The 24,636-nt window shown below is 44.2% G+C and overlaps 1 protein-coding gene across 1 annotated transcript in view; it reads left to right on the forward strand.

Annotated features, from left to right (window-relative positions):
* The window catches only part of LOC126253554 (integrin alpha-PS2-like), a 392,425-nt gene that overhangs the window by 281,221 nt on the left and 86,568 nt on the right, over positions 1–24,636 (forward strand). Inside the window, exon 4 of the mRNA XM_049954962.1 lies at positions 11,084–11,210. Coding sequence (XP_049810919.1) covers positions 11,084–11,210 — 127 coding nt within the window. The remainder of the gene's footprint in view (positions 1–11,083; positions 11,211–24,636) is intronic.

Raw genomic sequence — 24,636 nt, forward strand, 5'->3', positions numbered from 1 at the left:
ACAGTTCAGTGAACACCTGCAGCTGAAGACACCACGTCATTAACATCTACAGCTACGTTTATGATCCACAAACAACTACGTAGACACAGTGGCGGATGTTACATCGTACCACTACTATCCCTTTTCCCTGCTATTGCATACGAGGGTGAGAAAAAGGACTGTGCCATAATCTCCTTTGTCTTATCCTCGTCGTCCCTACTTGAGATAAACGATGATTTCAACATAATGGGCACATAATCTTCTTCGAATACAGGTCTCTCTAAAAAAGATTTCACGAGAATTAAGTCACCTTTCAAAGATGCCAAATTCAGTTCTCCAAGCATTTGTGTTAAAAGGAGTTCTCGGCTCGACAGATCTGCGTGCTTCTGAACGCATTGTTTGATTCTGTTGACTTTGGGAGACAACAAAAATTGGAAGAGCTCGATGTCGGCTGTCATTTCCCTGAAGCCTGTCAACAAATCTTTCACTCACTTTCCCTGATGCTGATTTTACGTCGTCATCCAGTTTCATATCCCTTCTTAGTAGTACCCAAAAATATCTACACTGTATAAAATGTTCAAAATAATTACCAATAGTGCCTATAAAAGTACCAGTCGACCGCACTATTATTGCAACTGGAAGTCAGGACGCTCCGGTGGCTTATCGGAAGTCAGCGCGTAATTAGGGCCGATAGTACGTGCTACTGATATGAAAACATTGACAGCAGGATGCATTTTCCTTAGTCGCCATCGTACTTGTTTACTTTAGTATCACCGCTTGTTTCCGATAACGGCCAAGTACAGTAGGCCTAATATCGTGGTTGAGCAGTATTTCAAATGCTTTCGCAGGACTGAACATAGAAGATCCTATAGAAACGCAGTCTTTTTTAAATGTCCCCAACCAGAAAGCAAATAAAAATGATCAGTCATCTCGTAGAAGCAGTGTTCTTCCTATGGCTATGTACCAAGCTCAATAAAACACAGGCGTAATCAACGGGCCCTTGAAGGGCGTTTTCAAAACCAATCAAATATCTCTTTGTTACTGTTAAGGACTACCGAAAAGCAAACAGATTCCTGGTAAGGAGTAACATACAGTACCTCACCAACCAAATGCCGGACGAGAAGCAATAAAACCTAGTCATCAAAAAGCTTCCATTAGAAATCCCAGTTCAGGACCAGTATCAAGTGAGACATGTCAACCAGTTTAAGAAACTACAACGGAAGCAAACAATTAATTCATCTTCCTATTTCTGTTGTCTCCCCAAGTCAACAGAATCAAACAATACGTTACTTAATGTATTCTAGAATGTGCTTCGAACAGTATATATCGAAACATGCCCCAGCCCATTGCAAAAACTGTCTGTACCTGAAGCATATGTGAAAATATTGCCATAAGCCACTCAGACTCTCTAAATGCACGGGACCACACAATAGTTTTTTTCCGCTTCAGCTGCGTGAAAAAAAAAAAAAATTGCAGCCTCTGCAGAAAGAACGCCTGTCTCTCTGTCTCTCCAGTTGTAAATGATATGACGTATACTGAAAGGTGCTGAAGTCCTACAGATGACCAGCAACCCACAGACCAAAAACCTCGTTATCAATGTTGCTCAGGTTATAAGCCAAGCCAACAGCTCAACTAATAACAAACGTTCACAGGAAACAAACACCAGCGAAGATCCATCAGCGTAGCCTAATGGAAACAAACCAAACAAAAAAAGTTCCGCCATTATGCTGACAAGCAAGTCGCTACCACAAGGAACCAACCAGTCAAACAATGGCATCTAGCTAGGAGACCCTGTAGATCAGATTTCCTCACTCCTTGTCCCAACTCTGGAACGAAGGCACTATTAGAAACGTAAATTCAACGACACTCGAAACTAAGAAAGCACCTGACACCACAAAGCAAGTCGTGTCCCTCATATATGGGATAGCGTCCTTCTTTCAAAAATGGAACACTGCAAAATAACCAGGCAAATTCGCACGAACAAACAGGCGCGTGTGAACGACGAACACCATAAAACATTGATTGTGGGCGTCTGAGATTCGTTTTGATCTCATTACTTTTATCACGATATAATAACGATATTTCACCCTAAACTTCTGTCACCTGTATACGATAAGTATCTGAAACGATGCATTTGCAATTTAAATAATGTGGAAGAAAAATTTCCAGGTACGTAGTAAGTAACGTTGGGTATGCTAGTCGACTTAGACTTTCTTTCTTCAAAACTGATTTGGACACTCACTATACCTCGATACTCAGTGTCACCTGTCTACTGGAAATGTAAGGTGATTACACCATAGTGGATGATTTCATATGGCTATATTTTCACCAGCATTGAACACAAATACATGATCTTATCACGACAAGCCATCTGATGAGGAATAGGTACTTGACAGTTTCGGAAAACCGAACAAACGTTGCTGGTGTGTGTTTGAATGGGAGCAAAGGAACGTATTGTTGCAATCTGAGTGGCAATTTTCACTCCCACCCCTCTCCTCCCTGCATAATGTAGATGAAAAGCAGTATGAAATAATTTCGTCACAAGAAATGAATGGAATGTACTCTCCAGCACTCGCAAGTAAGTGAAGTTACTGTCAATAAATGTACGTGAAAATTTCCTATGGTGCATACGGAAACCAGTAATTTCAGTTATCAACGTACACAGCTTTTGCGAAAACAACTGCCGTGGATCCCGTACTAAGCGCAGTTACTACATAAAGTAAAGCTTAATGATCTCGTGTACGTCTTTAAACGTACTGATACGTAGCAATGCTCGTTGCTTCTCACCCGAAGGAATGTGACATCCATTGATCTTACTTTCGGATTTCGGGAAAAAAAGGCGCAGTGTGGCAGACAAAATCATTACACGGTGGTAGAGGCAGCAGTCGCATCTGTTGTTGCAGAAACTCTGCATACATGGGCTGCACCATCTACACTCCTGGAAATGGAAAAAAGAACACATTGACACCGGTGTGTCAGACCCACCATACTTGCTCCGGACACTGCGAGAGGGCTGTACAAGCAATGATCACACGCACGGCACAGCGGACACACCAGGAACCGCGGTGTTGGCCGTCGAATGGCGCTAGCTGCGCATCATTTGTGTACCGCCGCCATCAGTGTCAGCCAGTTTGCCATGACATACGGAGCTCCATCGCAGTCTTTAACACTGGTAGCATGCCGCGACAGCGTGGACGTGAACCGTATGTGCAGTTGACGGACTTTGAGCGAGGGCGTATAGTGGGCATGCGGGAGGCCGGGTGGACGTACCGCCGATTTGCTCAACACGTGGGGCGTGAGGTCTCCACAGTACATCGATGTTGTCGCCAGTGGTCGGCGGAAGGTGCACGTGCCCGTCGACCTGGGACCGGACCGCAGCGACGCACGCCAAGACCGTAGGATCCTACGCAGTGCCGTAGGGGACCGCACCGCCACTTCCCAGAAAATTAGGGACACTGTTGCTCCTGAGGTATCGGCGAGGACCATTTGCAACCGTCCCCATGAAGCTGGGCTACGGTCCCGCACACCGTTAGGCCGTCTTCCGCTCACGCCCCAACATCGTGCAGCCCGCCTCCAGTGGTGTCGCGACAGGCGTGAATGGAGGGACGAATGGAGACGTGTCGTCTTCAGCGATGAGAGTCGCTTCTGCCTTGGTGCCAATGATGGTCGTATGCGTGTTTGGCGCCGTGCAGGTGAGCGCCACAATCAGGACTGCATACGACCGAGGCACACAGGGCCTACACCCGGCATCATGGTGTGGGGAGCGATGGCCGTACACCACTGGTGATCGTCGAGGGGACACTGAATAGTGCACGGTACATCCAAACCGTCATCGAACCCATCGTTCTACCATTCCTAGACCGGCAAGGGAACTTGCTGTTCCAACAGGACAATGCACGTCCGCATGTATCCCGTGCCACCCAACGTGCTCTAGAAGGTGTAAGTCAACTACCCTGGCCAGCAAGATCTCCGGATCTGTCCCCCATTGAGCATGTTTGGGACTGGATGAAGCGTCGTCTCACGCGGTCTGCACGTCCAGCACGAACGCTGGTCCAACTGAGGCGCCAGGTGGAAATGGCATGGCAAGCCGTTCCACAGGACTACATCCAGCATCTCTACGATCGTCTCCATGGGAGAATAGCAGCCTGCATTGCTGCGAAAGGTGAATATACACTGTACTAGTGCCGACATTGTGCATGCTCTGTTGCCTGTGTCTATGTGCCTGTGGTTCTGTCAGTGTGATCATGTGATGTATCTGACCCCAGGAATGTGTCAATAAAGTTTCCCCTTCCTGGGACAATGAATTCACGGTGTTCTTATTTCAATTTCCAGGAGTGTAGTTTCGGCTCCTCTAGCGCGAGCTACGACACTGTGTACAAGAATTGCAGACATCTGCTTAAGAAATACGTAACTTTATTTTTTCGAGGTGTATATAAAAGCCGGCCGTTGTGGCCGAGCGGTTCTAGGCGCTTCAGTCTGGAACCGCGCGACTGCTACGGTCGCAGGTTCGAATCCTGCCTCGGGCATGGATGTGTGTGATGTCCTTAGGTTAGTTAGGTTTAAGTAGGTCTAAGTTCTAGGGGACTGATGACCTAAGATGTTAAGTCCCATAGTGCTCAGAGCCATTTTTTGTTATTAAAACTTTGCACACGAATGCTTATCATTACCTCTTAATAGTTGTAATTTTTAATTAAAATAATTTTATTTCATAGTTTTCTACGTGCGTTAGCTTTATCTTTTTAACTGCTGTCATCAGCTCGAAGGCTAGTTTGAACAGCACAGTGCTTCATTAAGCCTTCCTCCGACCTTGGAACTGGCTTACATACGGAGGGACCATGAGTTTAACGTGGACGCCGAAACATGGTGGTACTCGGCATTTTTCACATTAATAAACAAAGTCAAAGGTGAAAGATGTGATAAGTGACAGATAAAAACTCTAGAACTGACCGGAGATCGAACCCATAACCATTGGCTCTCTAGACGGGCACATTACCAATATTTTTCCTTTTTTTACAGTATAAATTTCTTTCACAACCACCCATTCACCCACAGCTTTCTTGCGTACATATATTTCACATATAAACTGCATATCTCTTGGTCTATTTCTTCTTCTCCTCTCTCTCTCTGCCCATCACCTCCTCGCGTCCCTATCTGTCCATGTCATTCTCCCACCTCTTTCTGTCCACCTCCCCCCTCTATGTTTTCACATATCCTCCTGCCCCCTCTCTCCCTATCCATCTCCTCCTGCCCCTCCATCCCCTCCCCCCCCAAAAAGTGTGTGAAATCTTATGGGACTGAACTGCTAAGGTCATCAGTCCCTAAGCTTACACACTACTTAACTTACATTATCCTAAGGACAAACACACACACCCATGCCCGAGGGAGGACTCGAACCTCCGCCGGGCAGCCGCACAGTCCATGACTGCAGCGTCTTAGACCGCTCGGCTAATAACGCGCGGCGCCCCCCCCCCCTCCCCCAACCACTCAGTCATCTCTTCTATCCATCTAAACCTTCCTCCATCTCTACATGTGGTCCCTGCAAAAGAGGTCAATAAAGCAGGCTGGTACTACTCCCACAACAGCCTATATGCCGAGAGCTTGGAAACCCTTTTTTCCCATGACATGTTGGCTGACATGCAAAGCAGGTCTATAATGGAGGCCAATATTGCTCTGACGCAACACCCGTGTTGTGTAGGACAGCCAACATGGCAAGGGACTTAAAAAACACCCATGTCTGTATCTTCACAAATATTAGAGCTAGAGAGTTATAAACCCCCCCTTAAATTGGTCCTCTTGAGACAAGGAGTTTGTGTGTCTTATTTGGCATGCTCTAGACCTGCGGGCCTGAGAGGAGTTCTTACGCATACATACATATGCTCAGCTTTATAGCCTTTTCCCCACAGCTCACCCACACATATGCATGTCTAATACATATAATGTGCACATCTGTTGGTCCATATCCTCCTCCTCCCTCTCTGCCCATCACCTCCAAACCTCCTTATCCAACAATCCCCTCACCCCTCCCCCCCTCTGAATATCCAAGCTGTGCCTGTGTGTGGCACTCCACCCCAGCATATCCTCATGTCCCAAACTCCATCAACCACCAGTGATTGTCACAAATCGATATGGTATGAAATGCAGACATAACAGATGGTACGTAATGATGCAGTTATTCATGATAGTACACTCTTCTACACAATATTAGGTGTACTGTTTCCAGGTGCCATTATGTATAATTTGCTGAGTGAGCTCACTCTGTTACATGCCACATACAGTTGGCCATGCACAAAACAAGATGTCATAAGACTGATGCCACATACCTCCATGGCTTGCCCCCTGTGCTCTATTTATTTTGCTGGCAAACGCCAGTTGTACAGGGATCTGCAGTCTACAAAATGGTACTGGGGCATCCGATGGAAAGGGCATGTGATGTGTGTATACTGGTCTACTAGCATCCCTACGAGTTATGACAGTTGCTTCTACCATATTTGGTAATGTCTCCATCATATACAGTCGTTCCATTTCTCAGGTTTGGGGTGCATTCAGATTTTGCGGTAACATAAGGCACACACCTGTCTTCAGCGGCCAACGGTGTGGTGGTCAGCAACTGCAGGAATTCTGTTGGGAATTGAACCTTACTGTTGCCATCAACCGCATGTAGACAGACATGTAATAAGTTATGTCATCAGATAGTGTGTCCAGGATTTCACTATTTATCGTAGCTATTACGTCATTTCTGGGAGCAAGGATATGAGCTCCGTAGGTGCTGATACAACATTACATAGACGTTTAGACGTCCTCCCCCCCAAAAAGGTATGTGAAGAGTTTTCTCCTTGGCCCACTCTGATATCTGTCTGCAATGACAGCGTGTGCACATGTGTCCACAACGGGAAATATTTTAAGCAGGAGCAGTCGCATCTGCACATGTCACCCTGGCGATCACTGGCAACATCTGGTGGAAGCTCCCACACATTAGCACCACTGCGCCACCCACAGTGGTATTGTTACTACTGAGCCTTGCAGTGTTGTGTTGATGGCCTCGACTGTTTTCTTGTGTGCCATGGCGCACTCATGCTCATGCTCATGCTGTACTTGCTTATATTCCACAACAGCATGTCATGGCGAGATATATCTAATGGCATACATAGTGTAGAATGTGCTGTCATTCCTCCATGCAGAGCTGACAATAGCAAGTGCAGTATGTACTTGTGATCTTACTTCTGCCAGTAGTAGATTTACTAAAAAAATTTTACCCATATCATCAGATGTCTCTACAAAGAATAGACCATTACGTTTAGTCTTTAGGATCCCCATTAACTCGTTGTATGCCCTTATTGGTCATCATTCTGAAGAGATTTATGTGAATCTACATAGGCCTGGAGGTCATCAACATCGTAACTTATTTCACAAATGACATCCAACAGTGTGCAATGCACTTCCTTGCATCGAGGTGCATGCCCATACATAGATGTCCAAGAGCAGTTAATGCACGGTTGAACACAGTCACTCATTTGCACGGCCATGGTTGGAAGTTCATTTGTACAGAGGCCCGTATATCCACAGTCAGCAGTTCTTTATAGTTTTCCTGTAGAGATACAGGATTTCCCAAGTCGTATGTCGTGAGAAGTATAGCGAATAACTCTTTCATTTGCCATGGTATGATAACGTCTTTGGCGCTGGTGACCCTCAAGTAATTCCAGTAATTCCAAAGTACAAGATGCATACCTGAACGTGGTGCATACCACTCTGTTGGCAGTGACGATGACCTTGTAGCTAAGTGGACTGTGAACCACGTGCAATAAAATGCATAGGAAGTAACAGTCTGATTGGTTAAGGTGTACTGTGTATCCTCTCCGTAATGCAGCACTTCTCACTACATTAGAACCCAGGTCATGCCAGCCAATCATCAACAGTGGAATATTTTCTGCTAAGCATCCCAGATGCAGTACATGGCCACCTATAAGTAAAGGAAGGTGTGCACAAATGAAACTCTATGACGTAAACTGAGGAATGCTGTTAAAGTTGTTTTCAGTAGACTGATGTTCACAGCCTGGGCGGTATTAGATTTGGATTGTTTTGGGGGAAGAGAACAAACAGCGAGGTCATCGCTCTCATTGGATTAGGGAAGGAAGTCGGGCGTGCCCTTTCAGAGGAACTATCCCAGCATTTGCCTGGAGCGATTTAGGGAAATCACGGAAAAGCTAAATCAGGATGGCCGGACGCGGGATTGAACCATCGTCCTCCCGCTGGGCGGTATCTCTGGAGAAGTACACACATTGACAATTTTCTAAGTGGATGCTTAGATGAGTAGCAATGGATGAATACAGTGGCACATACCTGCACTAAGATCCTGGGATACATCCAGCAACCTCACGACGTGGGGCACACTCCAGGTGTGTAATCACAATGCATGAAGCACACTTGCTGTCATGTACTGATGGTCATCACCTCAAAAATGACACATTGTTGTCTGCAGAAGGACAGGAATGGACAGGCTTATGCCAGTGGATGGGGAGGGGGGCAGTGAGACACTACATCTGTGTATGGTAGGTTGCCTACCCGATTGCCGCTAAGGGGCCTAATGTGTAGGCTGCCCTGCAGAGCAGGTTGATAATGCAGGTTGATACTATTTCCAATTAACACATATGCTGTGCAGGGCAGCCTATGTGGCAGGGGTTTAAAAACTTTGCATGTCTGTTTATCCATAAATATTAGAGCTAGAGGGTTACAAACCTTCTTATGTTGGTCCTCTCACAGCAAGACATTTGTGTGCCACATTTGGTCCACTTGGGTCCAAGGGCCTGGGAGAATAGTCCGGACATACTCTTAGCTTTGGTAGGTATATATATATATAAAATGGGAAGAAATTTATTTGTGACAAATCAAAGAGAAGTACATTCCAAGTGATATCCTGCTCTTCTGATTTCTTATGTATAAAATATTACTGCCTCTTATAAACAAATCACCATAATTTTTTTAACTGATCATTCACATATTCTTGAGTCTGTTGTGTGACAATGTTTATTGCAGAATGCAAATAAAGTTATTAAGCATCCGGTGTTCATTAGAACACTGAGCAACTGACACTGAGTCACTATGTTGACTTCCCCACAACATTTTCTATGTGTTCCTTCCAATTTGCCAGCCATGGTGGCCGAGCGGTTCTAGGGGCTTCAGTCCAGAACCGAGCGACTGCTACGGTCACAGGTTCGAATCCTGCTTCAGGCATGGCTGTGTGTGATGCCCTTAGGTTAGTTAGGTTTAAGAAGTTCTAAGTCTAGGGGACTGATGACCTCAGGTGTTAAATCCCATAGTACTTAGAGGCACTTGAACCATTTGAAGTACTAGGTAAATGTCTAATGAAAGCTGAGTTATGAACTCAGCTAATTGAACTGTATTCTACAGCTTTATCTATACTCTACAAACCACCGTGAGGTGCATGGCAGAGGCTACATCCCATTGTACCAGTTAATAGGATTTCTTTCCGTTCCATTTGTGTATGGAGCATGGGAAGAATGACTGAATGCCACTGTGCATGCAGTAATTATTCTAATCTTATCTTCAAGATCCCTATTTCAGAAATACATAGCAGATTGTAGAATATTCCTAGAATCATCATTTAAAGCCGGTTCTTGAAACTTTACTAAAAGACTTTCTCATGATTGTTTACGTCTATCTTCAAGAGTGTACCAGTTCAATTTTTTCAATATACATGTGACACTCGCCCGCAGATCAAACAAACCTCTGAATATTTGTGCTGCCCTTCTCTGTGTACATTCAGTATATCCTGTTAGTCCCATTCGATATGGGGCCCACTCACTTGAGCAATATTCTAGAACCGGTCATGTGAGTGGTCAGTAAGCGATCTCCTTTGTAGAGTCATTGCACTTCTCCGGTGTTCGACCAATAAACCGAAGTCTACCACCTGTTTCACCGACGACTGAGCCTATGTGATCATTCAATTTCGTATTACACCCAGGTATTTGTATGAGTTGGCCGATTCCAACAGTGATTGTATTGTATTGTACTGTATGTTAACTGGGGACCTAGAAACGATGGAGTGGCTCCATCCCCACCGCAGCCGCAGTAGTCCACAACCCCACGACGACTACCACAATCCACTTCACCCCTCTGCCACCTCACACCGAACCCAGGGTTATTGTGCGGTTCGGCCTCTGGTGGAATCCCCCCCCCCCTCCTCCCAGGGAACGTCTCCCCCCCCAGACGAGTGTAACCCCTATGTTTGCGTGGTAGAGTAATAGTGGTGTACGTGTACATGGAGCATTTGTTTGTGCAGCAATCGCCGACATAGTGTAGCTGAGGCAGAATAAGGGGAACCAGGCCGCATTAGCCGAGGCAGATGGAAAACCGCCTAAAAACCATCCACAGACTGGCTGGCTCACCGGACCTCGACACAAGTCCGCAGGGCGGATTCGTGGCGGGGAACAGGTGCTCCTTCCCACTCCAGAAACCCGTGTGTCGGAGCGTTCGGCTAAACGGGCGGGCCTCCAACAGTGATTCATTGATATTATAGTCATACTACTTTTTTTTTCGTTTAATGAAGTGAAGAATTTTACATTTCTGGACATTTAAAGCAAATTGACGATTTTTGCACCACTTCGAAATCTTGTCGAGATCCTACTCAATATTTATGCTGATTCTTTCAGATGGTGCTTCATCATAGATCATCATCTGCAAAAAGTCTGAAGTTACTATTAATATTGCCTGCAAGGTCATTAATAGACAACATGAACAGCAAGAGTCCCAACACACCTCCCTGGGGCACACCTGTAGCTACTCCCATATCTGACGAGGACCCTCCATCCAAGATAACGTGCTGCGTCCTTCCTACCAAAAATTAGTCAATACAGACACAAATTTCACTTGACACACCATATGATTGTAGTTTTGACAATAAGCGTAGGTGTGGTACTGATAAAATAGATACATTCTTCCTCATGTCAAATGTCACTTGCTCTCTTTAGTTGCACCAGCTTATTGGTCCACGAGTGTGCAGTAAAACATACACAGTCTTGTAGTTGTAATCGGCGTCTATGGCTGTAGGAGTTCCAGTGACGCTGAGTCTGCTCTCGCCGTGTTGCAGGCGTGCGCGCCCCGCTACGTGAACCTGCCCTGGACGTCGGTGGGCCCCAGCGTGGACCCAGTGGGCACCTGCTACGTGGCGAGCGACAACTTCCGCCGCATCACCGAATACGCACCCTGTCGCGGTGGTGAGTACGTCTTCTATAGTCGCATGTGGCAGCAAGCTTCTCTGTTAACGGGCGAAACCACATTAGGAGGCTGTTTGACACTGATTTTTTTTGGGATTTTTTTGGGTGGGAAGAATTAATTTGAATTTAATCAAATTTTGACATCATTTCATTCATATTTCGAAAAGTTTTTGTGATTTTTTAAAAATAATTTCAGCTAAAAATAACAAAGTTACGCTGTGATGTCCGCTGAAGGTTGTGAGTATAGTTTTCCAACTGCGTGCTGTGTAGCCATTCCGATTTTCATCTGAAATCAAAATTTTTTTGATTTTACATTAATAACTTATTTTCTAAGAATATGAACCTCAATTCAGGTGAAAATAATCAAAATTAAAAACTTAGTAGGCGCTGGAACAATTTATTTCGATTTTCATAATTTTTTCTATAATTGCGCAAAAAAATACCCTTAAAATCGTGATATCATCACACAAGTTGGTTCATATAATCGTAATTTTATAAAGAATCATACTATCAATTTTCGTAATGATCGGTTCTATACTTTATGAGTTAGACTGCACGCAAATGTGAAAAAAGTCATTTCGAGATAAACGCGTTTGAAAAATAAATTCTCGGAAACTAAAAATTCAAGGAAGTTTTAAATAATGTAAAATGCTTACCGATGACTCTGCGATTCCAGCACCATGTAGTAATCCTTCTTCATCCTCATAGGCTTCGTTTTGTCCTTGCAGCAGAGATTTCCGAGCTTCCTTCGATTCCAATGAACTACGTCCATTCTGCCGGCTCACGCACTGGTTATCCATTTGTTCGGAATAACTGAAGCCTGGCGTGCTTACTACAATTCCTGCCTCTTTCATGGCCTTCAGAAGGGATGAATTTCCTTCATTGAATAGGCCCGCTGCTGAAACTATGCCAATTCAATGACTTTTAGTCCGGAGTTCACTTGTTTAGGAACTAATCGCCAAATAGTGGAATTAAAACTTTCATTCGAATTTTGTGTGTGGCCACCTAAACATCTCTCCAGTAATTCATCCCTTGATAAAGCTTCATACATTGGAAGAATTTCCTTCTGTACGTCGGTGTGCAATGGAGTAGTGTGCGGTTCATGTTCCATTCCAAGGGCTGTTCCTTTCTGCCACTGGCACCAGCTGTCTTCTCCCTCTGGGCAATACTCGTATCGGTGTCGAGGATTTCCATCCGTAGAAATCATATGATAGTATGTCGCCCTATCTGGGCTCGAGCCCGTATCCGATGTACACTCGGTTCAATGCTCATAAAACGTAAACGAATGCGAATCTCGCTTTGAAATTTTGACAGCGTATTCTTTGATAGTTAAACTAGCGATTTATGCAATATAAATATCGGGTTTTTTGAATCTCCCAAAGTTCTAACGTGGTTTCCTCCCTCAAGTTCCCTATTCCGCGATTTACTCTGTGATCAAAAGCACGAGGACATCCCTTTGCGATGTGGAATTGACCTCTAGATGTCACGAGAGGCAGATCTTCCAATATAAAAGAAGGCAAGCAGTACTGTGTTGTCAGTAGAGAAGCAGTAACAGAGTAATGGTACAGCACGTTGAAAAAGAGAGGCAGGGAGAGAGAGAGGGTGATATATACGCGCGTATTAAAAACCCTTTCCCTCGAAAACTTCTCTCCTTCATACCTCTTCCAAGTCACCACAGAAGACATGTCACTGATCTCATTTGTACTAATATTGCAGTACAGGCGAGGTGCCTATTTGCTTGCACTGGACTGAGTCGATTGCATAAGTTCTAATTAATGTTCACAAACCTGCAGTCTTCTATAGTTGTTCTCCCCTGCGCAGGAAACAGCACGTAGGCCGTGAATCCGTTATATTGAGGCCGTAAGAAACTTTTAGAGAGAAACTGATATTATGTGAACAATTAAATTTCCAGTTCGTTTGTGTGGGATGCCACGCGCTTTTTATTGGCAGAACGCAAGAAACTGCACAAGTACAATCCACTTTAGAGTCACAAATAATTTCCACTCTCCAACAATATAATGAACTGCGTATTTTCCGTAATTACTATCACACTGTTCTCAACTGCATTGCTAGTAAAATCTAGACACTGACTGCGACAGACAACATGTCTGTCCTCCGAGATTACCCAACCATCTGTCACATTTACAAACTAGACATTGCAAATTAAGTCTTAACTGATATCGCGGCAGACAACATGTCTGTCCTCCTACACTGCCAGACTAGCTCTGCTGCTCCTACAGCCGAACCACTTCGCCCGCCATCCGAGATAGGCGCGGTCCGAAGATCACCGAAGTGCTTCGTCTGCCTTTTCGCTTAGCAGTTGTTTATTATTCTATTGGTTATTAATACCGGTGAAGTAATGGAATGATAGCACGCTACTGAGAGATGCTGTAACGTGAAATGCAAGTAAATGTGCTGTTTAATTTTGCTAATATTAATAATAGAAGATTATCATTTTGGCACGCAACTTCCGAACGCAGCAGCCAATCGCGGAGAAGGGCCACAATTTAGGCGGTCTTTCTCACGATACGCGTACCGAACAAACCATCGTTATCGGTACCTCACACCACATTACATCATCTTGCCACTTCTGCCTTCTCAGCTGCTTTAAGAAGAGCTTCTTGTATCTGAATATAACGGCTGCAAAGCCAGAAATATTACAATGGGACGATCAGGCGATCTCTGTGACTCCGAACGTGGACTAGTCGTTGGATGTCACCTGCTTAATAAACCCATCTGGGACATTTCAGTGCTTTTGTGGTTGACTTGATTGAAAGGAGAAGGAAAAACAGCTGCTAAACCAAGACCAGGCATTGCAGCATCGAGGAGGGCTGTCGTAAAAAATCTCATGAAATTGGCGGGAGAAATCACTTGTGAGTTTCAAAGTGCTACCAGGAATTCAGCAAGTACAGGGTGGGGGAAACAAAACTGGACCGAAGAACAGAGTTCCAGTGTACAAAGAAACACAGCCGAGGAAAGGAAATACGGTACTAGCCTGACTACAAAGAATGTTGAAATTGACCACCATTCAATTCTTGGCACTTTTGGGCCCTGGTCAGCAAGCTGCCGGAGACGCACCGACGCTGGACTGCTGGAATTGCTGCAATCTCATCCGAAATGTTCTGCTGCAGTTCTTGAAGACTATGAGGGTTGAGCGGTGCGCGGCTCGTGTTCATGCCGTTTATTGTTTGTCATCTTCTCTTACGATACTGCCGCCTCCTTTTCTCATTCCATTTACTGGCGTCACTAACTTCCTACCTTACCTGCCGTGAGTGGCAGCAGTAGCGCTTATCGATAAGTGCACTGTCATACTACCTCTGGAGCGACCGATAGTATTTACGGGTCATCGTGTGTCTCGAGTTCAATCGTGACGCAGCAGCAGTGAAGTCGGGGACGGAGCGCCGGTGAGGCGCGGACAGCCAGTGTTCGCCGACCGCTGGCGACACACTTGAACTGTCCGTTGGAAGGTGGCTGGAGCGGAAACGACCATTGGTTGGTCGTTCTGTCGGTCGTCTCATCGGCCGACGTGTATTTGGCCCTTTAACCGTTTCCGGGCCTAGGCAGTCGGTCAGTTGGGCAGAGCAGCGAGGAAGTCTCCGTGGCGCAGAGTCAGGCTGGAGCCACTGGCGGCGTGCAAGCGCGGTTGGAGTTGTGAGGCGCTTCTTGCGAGGGTTACGAATTTCGTCGCCCACCGAGCCTCGACACTAAAGTTGAGTGCTCACTTAACCCACTATCAAGCCTCAACTGCTATCACATCTCTTCGTCTGATCCTGGTAGTGGCTTTCTGGGAGATTACCACAAGCAACAACATGTGTGCATTGAAGTCTGCTAGAATTGCAGCCGTCTTCCTGTGTGGTGTTAAGGGGCTCCGGAACGCCCTATACTTGCAATGTTAAAATAACGCTTATAAATTACATCTTTCCTCACAAAGTATTTGAGGTAGGAAGTTGAACTTTTTACAGATTATTTATTGGAATATGGGCTACAACTTAACACAGGGATTTTACAAAATTTTAGTTCAGTTATTAAAGATGATTTTTTTCAATTGTAATGAAAATTCACAACATTTTTTTGCAATTTTTTATTTATATATTCAAAAATATACAGTTTTTTGGAAAAAGGCTGTGTTAAATTATGCAGAAGGTACTGTGTAACATTTACTGAAAGTTTGAAACAAATATGTTTGGAAGATCCTTAGAAAACATGTAATTAGTATGAGAAAATAAAAGTTTTGGGAATCGAGCGACAAAGATTGGATTAACTTTTTAGTGCATTCCAGGTCCATAGGATGGATTATCTTCATCCTCTGCAAACTCCTCCTCCAGCTTCCTCTTGGTCCTCCTCCTGTTTACTCTTGCTTGTATTTCTAGACTCTTTACAGCCCTGTCTGCAGCCCGAAGGCGTTCCTTGTCTAAAGCAAGCATCGCTCGTTGTTGTGTTCGTAGATTTTGCTACCATTTTCTTCAGTTGCAGTTACTGCAACACTGTTCCAAAAGGTGGTCATGTATGAACACTTATCACATTTCAGTTGTATTTCACTAGCAAGTCCTACGTGCTTTATTATGGAGAGTTCCAGACCAACTTCACTACAATGAATACATCTTACACAGTTTGAAAAAATTCCTTTGAGAACCGACATATCAAATATTTCATTCACATCCGATTCGCCCATAAAACATTCATAGTTTTCACCCATTGAACCAAGCTTCTTCTGTGAAGTATTTTCTTTCCCACTTTGACTGCTGTGGGCAGGTGTACTTGAGAGGTTAGGTTCACTCACTTGGTTATCGTCTTTATTGTATACAGTAATAACACATACCTTTGGCTTTCCAACATTTCTCCTTTTCTTAAAAGCCTTCAGAGGATTTCTAATAACTTTACTTTTACTCATTATTATACTTCAACAAAACAGAGACTCAAGAAACAGAATTAATTACGAATATTTTCGAGATAACGACAGAGTAAATAAACATGAAACAATCGACAATCACACCAGCGATATATATTGAACCATCACAGGTTAGCCACAACACATACTTTATCTCATATCATTAAAATGTACCTGATGCACACGGACGTTAATAATAACACCATTTGACAGCAGTTTAACAGCGCCACAGTGGGTCACGCCCATGTAGAACACATTTCAAAAAAAATTTAAAAATAGTTGTAGTCTTCGGAATTGAATAAATTATATATCTATTAAAAGGTAATAGTCTGCAGATTCAGAAAACGCAAAAAAGTAAAAATTGAACTTTTCATGATTTTGAGCCTTTCCGGAGCCCCTTAAACTTAATTCTTTCCCTCATCAATGTACCATCGGTACCTTCTGCCTTGCGGCCGTTGACGTTCCGGTTACCTGACCTAGGGGTTGACGTAGTTTTTGGCAGTATATTTTCCTCGTCGTATTGATGCTGTGCAGCACGGCGAGTAGTTTGACAGCTGAGGTGTTGTTGGTAGTTTTGGGCATTTATTCTGACTTGGCTGGATTGGGCACCAGTGTCCAGAACGTTGTGCTATTGACATCTTGTTGTCGTTTTGCTGGTTGGGTGGAACAGAACTGATCTTGTTGGTTGGTTCGTCGGCTGGCTTTCGGTTGGGATGGCTTCTGATTAAGAGGTTGTCGGTCTGGCTGCCTGTCTCACATAAACGTGCGTTGGTGTTACCTTCCCAGGCCGATCCTTGGAACCTTCTGAACGCCGCTCCCTGTGTTTTACACAGTGATTCCCTTTGTAGTTCTGAGTACTCTGTGTGGCCTTCAGCCGAGTTTTAGCTAATTAAAATTGCAGGGGTTTTCTTCTTAGGCCATATCCGTGAAAAAAAATTGTTTCTTGTTTGGTATGTAGCCTTCAGCCGAGTTCCAGCCTTTCAAAATTAAAACTGAAAATTCCTTGTTCCTAGGCCTTAAGCCGTAAATTGGTTTCAAGTTGGTATGTGGCCTTCAGCTGAGTTTTCAGCCTTTTCAAATCAAAAGTTGAAAAAAAATTGTCTAAACCTTAAGCCATAAGAAATATTTTCTAGTTTTATGTGGCCTTCAGCCGAGTTTCCCAGCTTAAATTAAAAATTGTAAATTTCTTTGTCTGGGCTTTAAGCTGTGAGTTTGTTTGGGTTTCGTATGTAGCCTTCAGCCAAGAGTTATGTGAAGCATTTTAGAATAAAGCATTTAGCCTATTTTAATTGAAATTTAGAAGCTCTTCCCTTTAGGCCTTAAGCCGTAAAATTGTTTTCTGCATGGTGTGTGGCCTTCAGCCAAGTTGTAATCTCTCATAAATTAAAAATTCAAAATCCTTGTCTTGCCCTTAAGTCATAAGATAGTTATTCTTTAGTATGAGGCCTTCAGCCGAGATTTACAGGAAGTATTTTAAGATGAGGCCTTCAGCCTTTTCAGATTGAAAGCTCTTCTTCCTAGAGCTTAAGCCGTTAAATTGTTTTGTTGATATGAGGCCTTCAGCCGAGTTTTCAGCCTGTTTAGATTAAACTTTGAAAATGTTTGTCTCGGCCTTAAGCCGTAACACTGTTCTTGATTAATGTGAGGCCTTCAGCTGAGTTCCATGGGAAAAATTTAAGCTGAGGCTTTCAGCCTATGTACACTCCTGGAAATTGAAATAAGAACACCGTGAATTCATTGTCCCAGGAAGGGGAAACTTTATTCACACATTCCTGGGGTCAGATACATCACATGATCACACTGACAGAACCACAGGCACATAGACACAGGCAACAGAGCATGCACAATGTCGGCACTAGTACAGTGTATATCCACCTTTCGCAGCAATGCAGGCTGCTATTCTCCCATGGAGACGATCGTAGAGATGCTGGATGTAGTCCTGTGGAACGGCTTGCCATGCCATTTCCACCTGGCGCCTCAGTTGGACCAGCGTTCGTGCTGGACGTGCAGACCGCGTGAGATGACGCTTCATCCAGTCCCAAACATGCTCAATGGGGGACAGATCCGGAGATCTTGCTGGCCAGGGTAGTTGACTTACACCTTCTAGAGCACGTTGGGTGGCACGGGATACATGCGGACGTGCATTGTCCTGTTGGAACAGCAAGTTCCCTTGCCGGTCTAGGAATGGTAGAACGATGGGTTCGATGACGGTTTGGATGTACCGTGCACTATTCAGTGTCCCCTCGACGATCACCAGTGGTGTACGGCCAGTGTAGGAGATCGCTCCCCACACCATGATGCCGGGTGTTGGCCCTGTGTGCCTCGGTCGTATGCAGTCCTGATTGTGGCGCTCACCTGCACGGCGCCAAACACGCATACGACCATCATTGGCACCAAGGCAGAAGCGACTCTCGTCGCTGAAGACGACACGTCTCCATTCGTCCCTCCATTCACGCCTGTCGCGACACCACTGGAGGCGGGCTGCACGATGTTGGGGCGTGAGCGGAAGACGGCCTAACGGTGTGCGGGACCGTAGCCCAGCTTCATGGAGACGGTTGCGAATGGTCCTCGCCGATACCCCAGGAGCAACAGTGTCCCTAATTTGCTGGGAAGTGGCGGTGCGGTCCCCTACGGCACTGCGTAGGATCCTACGGTCTTGGCGTGCATCCGTGCGTCGCTGCGGTCCGGTCCCAGGTCGACGGGCACGTGCACCTTCCGCCGACCACTGGCGACAACATCGATGTACTGTGGAGACCTCACGCCCCACGTGGTGAGCAATTCTGCGGTACGTCCACCCGGCCTCCCGCATGCCCACTATACGCCCTCGCTCAAAGTCCGTCAACTGCACATACAGTTCACGTCCACGCTGTCGCGGCATGCTACCAGTGTTAAAGACTGCGATGGAGCTCCGTATGCCACGGCAAACTGTCTGACACTGACGGCGGCGGTGCACAAATGCTGCGCAGCTAGCGCCATTCGACGGCCAACACCGCGGTTCCTGGTGTGTCCGCTGTGCCGTGCGTGTGATCATTGCTTGTACAGCCCTCTCGCAGTGTCCGGAGCAAGTATGGTGGGTCTGACACACCGGTGTCAATGTGTTCTTTTTTCCATTTCCAGGAGTGTATATTGAAGATAATTTTTTTTTTCTAAAGAAGTGAAACCTACAGAAGAATTCCTGTACCTCAATTTCTTGCTTAGGGCTTGTGCCTTGTATTTTCGATGTGGCCTTCAGCCGATCTAAATTAAATAAAAGGAGGTCTTTCTTTAAAACCCCGAGAGTTTTGATCCTTGCTTGTGTGATTGTATGTTTTAAGAAATAAAGTTTATATCTTCAGTGCAACTGACAGTAACTTATTTTGGCCCCTTTCCACTAATATAACCGCATCCTGTTGGAAGTAAGCTGGTGTGGTTATATGCATACATTCACGGCCTATCGTATCCACTCGTCCGAGTCGCTTTTATTTGCCCCGCCCTGTACAATGAGTGTGGGCAGGGAGTTAACAAGAATGAGGTACAATGCTCGAGCAGCGCCACTTGTACCACACGTTTCTGTAGTCATTTCTAAGCGACACTTGAGGTGGTTTAAAGACTTAACAGTGGATGGTGAAACCAGTGATTTGCAATTTGCAATCACTCTATACCCTGTGGCAATCCGATGGATGGGTTTGAGTTTGGTGAATGCCTGGAGAACTTTATCTACCGCCTTGTGGAGTCCCAACAGTGAAGTGCAGAGGGGTAGGTGTCATGGTATGGGTGTATTCTTTGTGCTTAGCGTTTGGTCCCGTTATTACTCTTGAAAAAATGCTATAAGGTGGAGGCTATGAACATATAAGGGGCGTTCAGAAAGCAACGAGCCGGAGGCAAACTTACAGAAACCAGTACCTGTATGTTAGAAGTATTGACCCTGGCTGTCGAGACACTTGGCCCTCTGTGACACAAGGCGGTGAATGGCTGTGTCATAAAATTCCCGGGGCTGCGATGTTAACAAGTTCCGCACGTACAGTTGGACGTTGTCATCTGAGGTGAATCGTTTGTCCCTATGCTGACGTTCTTCTTTGGCACCCTTCTGATTCACTTCATGCAGCACGGGACAACAGTGAATGCCCAGCGTTACTTGACCACCCTTCGCCAAGCGATCAAATCAAAATGACCAGGCAATCTCACCCGTGGGGTCATTCAGCTCCACGACAATGCGAAGCCTCATACGGCCAACACAGTCGCAACACTCCTGCAGAAATCCAAATGGGAGGTTCTAGGCCACGCTCCATACAATCCGGACCTCTCTCCCTGTGATTACGCCATTTTTGGTCCCCTTAAAAATGCTCTGAGGGGCAAACGATTCACCTCGAACGACGACGTCCAGCTGTACGTGCGGAACTGGTTAACATCGCAGATCCGGGAATCTTATGAGACAGCCATTCACCACCTTTCGACGTCGTTTCACCGCCTTCTCTGGTTTTGCGTTCTTCGTACTCATTCTGCCGCTTGTGGTTACGCCAGAACATCTCGCATGCGATGTGCTTACATCATTTCCATAAGATCCAAACGCCAATTAAATATGGAACACACAATATTCATGCATCCAGACAACTTTTATGGGACGTACTGCTTACATCGCGTAACTCATATGAAACTGATGATATTCACTTATTTAATAAACGACTTCGTTAATAACTATAACAACGCTGATCATTCGCACACCAAATCAATCACATAAACAAACAGCAACTGCCATTCACCCGCTCGGTTTTATTCGGCTAAGCTCACATAGCCCCGTCCCCTTTTGTCTGCAGCGAAGTTTTTTATTTCTAGATGCGATTAGGATACCCCTGTCAGAAACATCACGTAAACCATGCACACATTCAAATCAACTTATGATTCGTTCGGAAATCAACTTAAATGTGTTCAAAAATGTTCAGGACGCGTTTCAAAATCATATGAATAATCGATATACCAACGTCCTCTCAATGCTAGGCGCTTTGTGAAACAAGGTCCTTTCTACTCCAAGAATATAAATTTTGCGGCCCCTGAATTTGCCGCCCGGGGCAGATACCACAGTTTACCCCCCTTCCCCCATTAGATCCAGGCCTGACGTTACGCCAGTCAAGTTGTCCGGCAGTACATACTTAAATTCTGCTCATGCGAAGCCGGACTGGGTCGTTAGTGAGATCATTCCATTGCGATAATCGTACATATTTTCTGATGTATAAGGCATTTTCCGTTCCTGCCAAACAAACTTTCTGGAATGATTTGCAGCACCTCATCTCTCGTCATTATAACAAACAGTCTGGCCAGCGTTTCACAATTGCCTTGTTTCCCGTAAGAACTCGTCTCTTTCTTCTGCTACAGTATTCACTTATTCCTTATCAGCACAGGTTTTGTGATGAACTCTTTGTATCTGAAGCCCAGTTTCCGAATAGCACGCCACAGTGTTGCTTCATTCATATAAGGCAGGTCTTCCACTTCAGTCTTCCACTTTTCCAGTACGACTGCTACTGTTGGAAACTGCTTTTCCACATAGAAGTCGTGGATTTTGCGTCATATGACTCTCGGGTAAATTCATCCAAAGCAAACCTCTGCCGCCTGCCAGGCCCCTTTTGTGAAAATACAACACATTAAGTTTCTCTATATTCTCTAGAAATTCGCTTCGCTGTACTGTCGCTAAAACCAAAAACATTCAGTTCTCTTTACTGACTGTAACATCGAACTGCTCCCGCCCTGTTCTTTACATGCACTGTTAACTATATACTTTTGACAACTCGTTGAACGGTGTATGGTTTCACACAGGTACAAGGCAACTAATGGTATCACGAGGACTGTCTCACACGAGCACACTACAATGAATGGCATCCCAATTGTTCCCTAACTGACGGAAAGACCCGTTGAAACACTGACACGGAAATACTGTTGAAAGGTCGGGCAACAGCATCTGCGAGCACGCGGTGCATAACGACTCAAAAGCAAATTACGCACGTGATGTTAGTGTTTTATGTACATTTTTGTGCATAAAAACATAGCTGTGAAAGACGACAACAGAGCTTGCGTTTACATTTTGCATCTTATTCATACGTATCACCATTAGGAGAATTGCCATTAGGCTACTTGTGGCAATCTACGTCCGCCATTATTGCGACAAAACGAGTAATCGGAAAATAACAAAAATCTGCGTGTAGATAGAGATCGTTGTATCTTTAAGCTGAGCATAGGAAATTGTTAAGGCAATAATGGTAAGGCTTCTGTGACTTTGAAAAGTTGACACTCGTCAAAAGTGCGCGAAAAAGCATGCGTTCTCTCACATTTTAATGCATATGTCACTCTCCTTTCAATATTTCGATGGAGCACTTATTCATAATTTTCAACCAGTGTTGTTACCTGGTTGTGGAAGACGCCATGTGGGCTTAGTTTATTGTAATAAGTGTAGGAGTGCACAGTTGCCAATAATGCCCTATATCACTAGCAACAGGCTTACCAACAGTTGGGATGTCACCAGTCGGCTTTAACCCGTGACGTCATCAAGATGGTGGACACACCTACATAAAGCGTGTTCAGTATAGCGACAACAACGTTACTCATTACACCCACGAGTAAACATCACCAACACGTGAAATATTTAACTCCAGCAATAAAACGAGACTAACGGGATAGCCGCTGGAAGTATGGGATTTTGTTGGGGACAAGATAAATATATGACAATAACAATAACGCACAGTTCCAAATAATGGCACGCACAAAATCATCAACAATCAACTCAACCAAAAAATTCAAAAAACACACCATTGACCATTGGTATCGATCGTACCTTCGCTTGACATATAAGGCTCAAACAAAGACAACAATGCCAGGAACCCACAAACCTCGAAAACCCAATAACGTACCGCAAATTTCGCTAGGCCTATACCTATAGCTCAAACGAAAATAGTGATACCAGGACCCCACACATAAATCGAAAATCCGTTTTCACAAATTTTAAACATGTTGCACCATTATGATGCTGCACAACTCAACACATTTATGTCATGAGTGTAAGCCAATGAGTGCTACTGAAAGCCAGTGCAGAAATGAACAAAGATTATGATTTAACATTCTGGTCATCAGAGATGCTTAAATTGGACAAGGATATCACAGAAAATTGTCACTGGCATTTGTATTAAGAGATTTACGGAAACTTTAGAAAATTTAACTCAGGACTGGTTAGCCCCACTCCTCTTCAGTATGTATCAAGTGTCTTAACAACTGCTCCACCTCACTTGGTTTGTTATTGGAGAAGGGAGGGAGTGTCATGTGACATTGGCCCTGAAGAGGCTGCAGAAATTTTGATAAATTAACTATGTGCGTTGGCAATCTTCAGCACATCAATTTTCTTGTCAAGTATACTCTGCAGCTTAGCACACCACAGATTAACTTTCTGAACTGCTATAACAAATGACAATCACGCTGCATGAATGGTGACTATTATCATGTCAAAAAGATGCTAAATTTTTAAACACAAGTTTTACAGTATTTTGATAGTCACCTGTGGATCACACAAATAGTGTGTTTTTCAATCCTTGCCCACAAGTGCTGCAGAAGTGTATATCAATTTATATATTTATTTATTTAGTTTTGGTTCTGTGACATCTTGTACAGATATAGGACAGGTCAATAAATGATACAGAAAGTTAAAAATTACACACACACACACATATCTAACAAGATCAATACAATGCTGTGGACTACAAATATCTACATTAATACAATGTTACATGTACAACTAGCACACTTTAATAAACAAATAATTGCCACAAAATTGTTTATTAATTTAACATTATAAAATTTTGTTTCATTGTGAGAGGTATTCATTTACAGAGTTGAAACTGTGATCCATCAGAAAATTTTCAGCTTTTTTTTCCACAAACTGTCTTGCGTAACCAACTTGATGTTGTTAGGAAGGTGGTTATACAATTGTGTGCCTCTATGAAGGACACTCTTCTGGTAGGCTGATATTCTGGCAAATGAGACATGAATGTTATTGCCATTTCTTGTTGTGTAATTGTGCACAGAGCTGTTCAGCTGATAGGCATTGGAGGTTCTTAAATATTGTCTTACAAAGACATTGTTTCAAATATATACAGGCATGGAAGGTTCAGTATCTTTAGAGTAGGAAAAAAGAGAGCGACATGAACCTTGTCTCTTTATGTTGCAGATGATTCGGATAGCTCGTTTCTAAGTTTTGAAAACAAATTGACTACATGGTGCATTCTCCCAAAATATTATTCCATATTGGCTTGCTGACTGGAAATGTGCATGATATGCCTGTATTACTATTTATCTATTACATCTTGTGCTTAGTATCTGTAGCATGTAACAGTTTTATGATTGCTTGGTTGTAAGAGCTTTAATGTGTGTATTCCACTTGAGATCACTCTGCAGATATATTCTTAGGAACTTAACATCATCAATTAATTTTACAATTATGTTGTTTATATTCAATGCATGTTCCTTTTGTTGTTTATAGTGTTTATACTGTGACCAGTGAGTTAAAGAGACTGAAAAGCAATA

The sequence above is a fragment of the Schistocerca nitens genome, chromosome 4, assembly GCF_023898315.1.
Source record: "Schistocerca nitens isolate TAMUIC-IGC-003100 chromosome 4, iqSchNite1.1, whole genome shotgun sequence".
Classification (NCBI taxonomy): domain Eukaryota; kingdom Metazoa; phylum Arthropoda; class Insecta; order Orthoptera; family Acrididae; genus Schistocerca; species Schistocerca nitens.